The 8,094-nt window shown below is 36.0% G+C and overlaps 1 protein-coding gene across 1 annotated transcript; it reads right to left on the bottom strand.

Annotated features, from left to right (window-relative positions):
• Window positions 1-1,166: 1,166 nt before the first annotated feature.
• On the bottom strand, window positions 1,167-2,229 carry LOC113240070. The gene has a single exon (XM_026477276.1). It carries the CDS (start codon window positions 2,104-2,106, stop codon window positions 1,267-1,269), a length of 840 nt encoding a protein of 279 aa, XP_026333061.1. The 5' UTR covers window positions 2,107-2,229; the 3' UTR covers window positions 1,167-1,266.
• Window positions 2,230-8,094: the final 5,865 nt, after the last annotated feature.

An 8,094-nucleotide genomic window follows, 5' to 3' on the forward strand; every position in this document is an offset into this window, starting at 1 on the left:
ATGTTGTGGATATTCCAAAGATTCACACGAAGCGTTACGCTTCTACATTTACATTTTTATTCAAGGCGGGATAAAATAGGCATTATTTAAGGTGCACGCTCCATGTTGTGATGAATGTTCACTGATCCTACGGCGCCGACTCAACCGGCGAGAGGGAAACCCGGGGGGGTTTTAGTGGGGTAGTCCCTCCAGTTTGGAGGGAGAGTCCCCACATAACTCCTGAGTCTCCCTGGGCTCAGGGGTATCCATAAAGATTTCCCCCCCGTCAAAAAAAAAAAGGTGCACGCTCCATTGTCGATCTCGTCGTCAATTTTCATCCGATTTGATGGAGGTCAAATGCGAAATTTTATAAAAAAAGCATTGTAGAGTAGCAATTGATCACAAAATGCATGGTGATAAGGTACAGTTTACAATAAGGTTTAAATTTCAAATGAAAAACAAACTACAAATATTGTGTGTTCAATATTGGATGAACAGAATAAGCCAACTACATTTACCCCTTGCTCTCGCTGGTTAACTTTGGAGGCACTTCCCAAAACACCCAGACCGGAACCAATTTTCAAAAGTTCATTTTCTAAATTGCCTGATCACAATCAAGGGAATTTCCTGTACTTTGAGTACCAGAACAACGGCACTTTGATGTACGTTCCAGAACACAGACTAAAATCAATTTAGAAGTTCATTTTCCAATTTGATCCTACCGGGAATCGAACCCGAGATCTTACTCAGTGCCTTTGGGCTAGTTTTGACAACCATCTATCTATGGATCGTCGGTTGTCAAAACTGGACCTATCAAAAACCCAAGCCACTTTGCCAACCTATTTAACTTCGTTCTCTACATTTCCTATCGATATTAGCTTCACCTATAAAAAAAAATTGTAATATAATAATCGCGTCAAAAATATAGGTAAACAAATTACGCTTGAGATTGTCACTTTTACTTTTTAACCGACTTCAAAAAAAGGAGGAGGTTCTCAATTCGTCTGTACGTTTTTTTTGTATGTATGTTACTCCGTAGTGGTTCTCAATTCGTCTGTACGTTTTTTTTGTATGTATGTCACTTCATAGTGATCCCATTTAATTTTGAAGAAAATCATCCACCTCTAAGGGTGGCTGTTCACGCATGAAGATTCATTTTTATTATTTTTATTAAATTTAAATTCACAGACTACATTGGTCCAAATTTGTTAGTAACAATAGAATTCTTATATCTATGTTAGTGCACAAACTTACATCTAAACAATTAGTGTCTGACCAACAGAAAAATTATCTCCTGCTGATCAGCACCTGGGCAAAGTGGCGCATGCATGGCGAGTCATACCTCGCCGCCATAATGTTCAGAATGGAGTTGGGGCTGGCCCGCAGCCTGCAGAGCATCGAGGCAGTCTTTTTGCGCATAATGGCATAAAAGTCATCTAGTCTAGCTTGCGCAAACATACCCGAGGCACCGCAGGCCCGCGGCAGCCCCATCAGCATCCTGAACCCGTTATTATATTGTACTCGAAGGACGCTTATAGCTCTCTGCGTAAAGCTGGCCCATAGATTACACGCGTAGAAGACTTGACAGTAAGCTTTAAATAATGTCACTTTTACTTGCTTACTACAACGTGCAAATCGCCGGGCCAACATGTTGCTTCTAACTGCCAGCGCCCTTCTTTCCCTTTCAATATCTAAGTTATCTTTGAGATCGTCGGTAACAAAATGGCCAAGGTATTTAAATGCGTAAGCTCGTTTCAGTTCATTGCCGTTAAGTTTAATTGACGGTATGGAATCAGGTATTTTGCCACCGGCGGCCCCAAAAACCATGTATTCGCTCTTTTTCACATTATAAATTAAGCCGTGTGTTTTAGCGTACTCCTCACAAGTGCCAAGTAACTCCCTGAGAGCTCTAATCGTCGGGCTCAGCAACGCCATGTCATCCGCATAGCTGATGTTATTCACAGAAACATCATCTATACGGCACCCGACTTTTTTGTTGCTGAGCCTAACAATCAGATCATTTATGTACAGGTTAAATAGACGGGGCGAGGTGAGTCCCCCCTGCCTCACTCCGCATTCCAACCCATACGACTCCGATAACTTGTCAGCCCACCTAACATTGTTCATCTGGTTAAGGTACCAAAACTGGAAAATGCGCAACAGTTCAGCTGGAACACCATTTCTTCGCAGCTTGTCCCAAAGCACATCATACGATACGAGGTCGAACGCCCTCGACAAGTCCAGGAAACAAGCGTAAATTGGCGTTCGACGCTCCGTGTAATATTGGACAGTGTGTAAATAGCGCCTAAATTTTATTATAAGGAACAATTATTTTAGTGGTTGATTTTGCTATTCTCCAATTCAAGGCGTTTTTCTCTCTCAATATACTTTGAGTAGTGAGAACCGATTTTTATTATCTCCAGTGTCAAGTCCCGTATAGCGGCGAACTAGGGGATGAATCCGGGTTTGCGCACTTTCCGGCAGCGGATTTCAATACAACTTGGCAAATACATGTAATTCCACGTACTTTTGAGGTCGGTTTTGTTAGTACTCTGTACTGAGATTATCACTTTTACGTGTAACTTTTAAAACCAAAACTGCTTTAACGCTTATGAAATCCCTAACATTACTTTTAATATCCTCTCTTTAGGAGAGTTGCCTTTACACAATTTTTGAACTTATCAAAGGATAGATTCAAAACAGCTTTTGGAATCTTATTATACAAACAAAGACAAAAGAAGCTTGAAGTCTTAACTTCAGTAACACGAGCTTCTATTTATGTCTAGTATTAAAATTCTCCTTCCCCAAATTCTTCCATTTACGTCTATCATGATGTGCAAATAGACTTTGAACGACCTTGACTAAACCATTAGCACCTACTGCCACCAGAGTAATCAAAAACCTTAGAAACCAACAAAAAGTAGTCTATTATAACTGTAGGCACCTCACATTCGCACCTCTTGGCCGGCAGGGCCAACGGTACACCGATAACTAAATTACAGTCGTGCCTCTGATAGAGCCGTATAACGATCGGTAGCGAAGCAGCTAGAGGGTACTACGGTATTTTAGTATGGTATAAGGGATAGAAGAGTATTATCTTCTCTCGGTACTACGGTATGTTAATATGACAAAAAATTGTATATTTCTAGTTTTATTTATATTACAGTATTAATGTAGATAAGGGGTAAAAATTCTAAGTCGTATTTCTATCGACATTACAGTATTTTAGAATGGAATAAGGTGTAAAAGATTCTAAATTCTTTTTTTTATACTACAGTACTGTAGTATGATTAAGGGGTAAAAATTCTAAAGTCGTATTTCTGTCGGTACCTACTATAGTATTTTAGAATGGAATAAGGTGTAGAAAATTCTAAATTCGTATTTTTATCTGTACTTTGGTGTGCTAGTACGTATAAGAGGCAAAAGATTTTAAAGTCGTATTTCTATCGGTACTGCGGTATTTTAGTATGAGTATGAGAGATAGATAATTTTAAAAGTCATACTTCTATCTGTGATACTGTATTCTGGAATGTTATTCTATTATTCAAAAAAAAATATACAATCTAAAGTATTATATCTCGATTCTCATGGCCTAGACCTTCTCAATATAGGAATTTGAAATAGATTTGTGTTGATTGCAGTCAGAGGGACAGACAAATGCTTTCTTATCATTGTACATCCACTGAATTATTACTTTGTTACGTCGATATTGTCTTCTATTGGAATAATACACATACATTTACCGCAACAACGTGACTATATAAAATAATAATGTTTATATTTAAATAATGAGAATTAGAAATAAAGTAGCAATTAAATTAATATCTTTTAACATCGACTTAGTGCAGTTTTATTCAACCTTAATTGAAAAAATGTAATTATAAAAAAATGCACTTTTTTAAACTTAATGAAACTGCTGAAAAAACTTTTTCAATTAAATTAGTTCATTTGAATATCACGATGTTATACTACCATGATATTCAATTGCTTTTTGTGAAATTACTCCAATAGTTTGTTATAATTATTACTTTAAAGATCGAACCAGCGCCTTCAGCGTACCAATCCAGCCGGTTTGAAGTAATTTGTCTTAGTGTTCGATGTTTGTAGTAATCTAATAGTATACAATACCGCAAAATCAATATCAAACCATGCGTCAAAAACGTGTATTTACGGGAAATTTCAAAAAATTAAAGTCGACAAATTTTTAACCGACTTCAAAAAAGGAGGAGGTTATACGGTCGGCTGTACATATGTTTTATGTATATTTTCAGATATCGTCGTCAATTGTGGACCGATTTTGAACATTTTTTTTTTGTTTGAATGGGTGCACTTTCGTGGTGATCCCATTGTCACCAAGTCAGAATCTGAAGAGGCGTTCCAATGAAAATATAAGGAAATCCTCAAATTTTACAGGCACGTCCGTATATTCATTAATTTCTCCATCAATAGCGGGCCGATTTTGAAAATTCTTCTTTAGTTTAAAAGGGTATACTTAGAGGTGGTCCCTAATGCTATCACAAGCTACTAATTATATTCCGCAAATAATAATCGACTTCTCACTTGACAAAATACGTGTAATGAACAAACCACCGTCACCATAACAACCAGAAAACAAAATATAAAATGTACAACGGAGTCCGTAACAGTCCCATTGTCATCAAGAAGTCAGAACCTAAAGAGAGGATCCCATGGAAATCGAGAAAAGCCGAGAAGCAAACTTTTGAAGTCGGTTTTTTTTAATGAAATGTTACAATTATTATTGGAAATGAAACTATTTTTCCGGATTTAAATCGCGTATATTTGTTTTTTCAAACAAACCGACGTTTCGGACCCTTTACAGGTCCCATGGTCACGGTTGAGTCAACCGTGTATAAATCCGGAAAAATAGTTTCATTTCCTATGTGTAACAATCGCGAAAACCTAAGAACTCGATATACAATTATTATTGTCATATTAGACCTAATTATGAAATAAAATTCATTGTTTTGTATATGCAATTAGTAATTACATACTATACTTACGTAAGCTCTTGTGCATATGGTATAGACTCAATTATGTCTTAGAACGGATAGAGAAATTACTTGTTCTTGCGGTTGGTTAGAAGAATAAATTGCACGCAATTATTTGTCTATAATTAAAACTGTATCATGGCTATATTTTATTTTTATGATATCAAATGATGAGATGGACAAATCGCCTACCTGGTGGTAAGTGACACGCCTGTCCTTAATAGTCAGTACCACTCAGAGCTTTAAATACCAATGATCTGAGAGCGATTATGCCCACCGGAGACGTAAAATTCACAAGTTCCATGTTCATTAGCATCTATTATAAAAACTCAAGAGGTGCGAGCCTAGATTCGAACCCGCAATCTCTGCTTGAAAGGCGCTAGGTTTGACCATTGGGCTATCACAGCTTTTTTAAATAGTTTATTAAGGTTCATTATTATCTATTATCGTCATGTTTTTTCTTACAGTAATTTTTCTTATTTATTTGTCAACTTAATATCAACTCAAAGTACTAGGCGCGTAGCAAATAAAACAGGTGCAACAAAAACAAAACATAACAGATTGGCCACAGCGTGCTGTGTAACAGCACTGTAATAGAGTTACGGGACCCGACGCGCGACGAATGTTACCTGCGCAGACGCCAATGTGGCGCCGTTCAATCCCGGCTATAGTAAATGGGTTGCATGATTGTTGTATGTCGAAATTGATTATGTACATTAGTATAAATATAGAAATATCGATCGAAATTAAACCCTAAAGCTCTGCAGTAAAGGTTACTTATTTAGAATATGTTGTGCTATCAATTTCTTTGTTCATATAACGTCACATTTTACGTGTCTTCGTGAGGTGATATAATAATAGAATTAAATAACACTAAATGTAATATCGCTAGTAAGATATAAAATACTTATTCAATTTAAAAAATATTTTACAAAAGCTCTTTGTCGTTAGGCAAAAATTTAGTGGTTTAACCACTTAGCGATGAGCAAACAAGCTCGATACTTAAATTACCTTACTAAATTAACTAGTTCTAGAGTATGTTTACATTTAAATAAATACCATAAATATTATTACTACAAACCAAGATAGTGTCTCTTTAGAACAGCTTTGCATCGTTTAAGTGTAGAGATACTTACACGAGTATTCAAAAATATTCATGTTTATTTTCTAGAGTTCCTTCATGCATTCCTGGAACCGGTACAAAACCTTCCCCCGACTTACTTTGATTATTAGCACATGACAACAAATACTGCCCTTTTTTGTGAAATTACTCAACTAGTTTGTTATAATTATTAATACAAAGATCGAACACTCAGAAAAAAATCTCTAGATCCGACCGGATTCGAACCGACAAGCAAACCTCACCAATTCTTTTATGTGCTTGTTGTCGGATCTTTGTATTTAGTTTCTCAACGACTTTTTAGCCGTAGCGCCATCTATGAGAAATCTATGAAATAAGAATACTGTCGTAACTCAAAAATAATGGAATTGAGTAAACGCGATTTTAAAGTTCAATAAATTTCGAAATGGAACCAATGTATTTATATTCTCGTTAAAAATAGGATAAGTAATTATTATGTATAAATAAAAATAATTCCATTCAATATTTTTTATAACGTATCCCCCGCACTATGGAAACCCTATATCGCAGGTGCCATGGACACACAATAATTTACACCCAAAAACTCACGAGATAATTAAATGTAGGCCATACAGACCAAGATGACGTTTCACCCTATAAATATTACAACTATATTTAGACGCAAGTTAGACCAATTATCTCCAAAACGGTGACGAATAAGAGCTGTGTTACAGCAGCCAACAGTGTTTCATTATTTTGAAATAAGCGTGGAGATCTCAAAATTACAAAATACCATTGGTTGATGAAACATTGGTCTTCTTCGTTACGCTTTAGTGGATACCGGGCCGCAATGTCTTTACATCCAATCTGAAATTTCAAGCGAAATTTCAAATGAAAGAAAGAAATAAACATTTATTCGGCTATTCACAAATAATATTAGAACATAACAACTAACACAAATTCGTTTAAAAAACAAAAAGAAGATAACTACAGTATCGGCACGCTATGATGGCCGTTTTGACAGATTACAATTAGTGAGGTCAAATCTCAATTCATTATCGAAAAAAATATAATCAAATGCGAGTCGCATCTATAAGTCTTTAGATTTATAACTAGTATTGCAAGGGGTAGTTGATTAAAAAGTATTAACAAAACGAAAATAAAAATATTTACTTAATATATCGTCAATACGAAACTGCTTTGTTTTGCATTGAGGTTTGACGCGAGTTTGCCGGAGGTAGAAATTGTGCTGGACAGCGATCCCATAAATGACGATCGTATTAAATATCATTTTTAAAAATTTCGAGCAACAAATGTCGAGTTGCGTCGTAAAATTATACATTTCATAAATTTTACTGTAATTGCCAACAATGCTCATGAATTAATACGAAACTTGATGAGCAGACAAACGTCGCAACGGCCATCATAAAGAGCCGGTATTACAATAAATTAAAACCTAAAGTACACAATATTAGCCGAAAGCTCAGCTTTGTGCTGGGAGCCTCAGCGCTGGTTTTTCACTGGAGCCTAAGAGGAGCAAATCCCTTGCATTTCCTTAACTTAGGACTCTGATATTCATTTTTATTAAATATCGTGATGATAATCCTTTTATATAACGGTTTACCCGGGAATACAAAAAACAGATTTTGTCTGAGCAGATATGTCGGATGGGTTTGATACCTGTAAAACTTAATTTCCCTACCTATACCTATACCTACATATGGAGTTAGGTATACATATTTGCGTGTGATGCACTTTGGTGGCATGGCTTATTGGGCTGCGATCACTCACCGTATCGTACTGGCAGAAAATCAGAACTGTTTGACTTCTCTCGGTCTATAGTATTATGCTGAGTCAGGGCCATTTCAGCACAAACTGTAGTCATGGGTACATTAAAATTTTATCAGTTCTTATAGTATTTGTTTGTTTTTCTCACAGTATGTGTTTTATATGAATGTGTATAAAATTAATAATGAATGTTCTATGCGCTTTTAGGTTATACTCTGTGAAGTGATTGTAAATGAT

This window comes from Hyposmocoma kahamanoa, unplaced genomic scaffold (genome assembly GCF_003589595.1).
Source record: "Hyposmocoma kahamanoa isolate Upper Pololo Valley unplaced genomic scaffold, ASM358959v1 119, whole genome shotgun sequence".
Lineage (NCBI taxonomy): Eukaryota > Metazoa > Arthropoda > Insecta > Lepidoptera > Cosmopterigidae > Hyposmocoma > Hyposmocoma kahamanoa.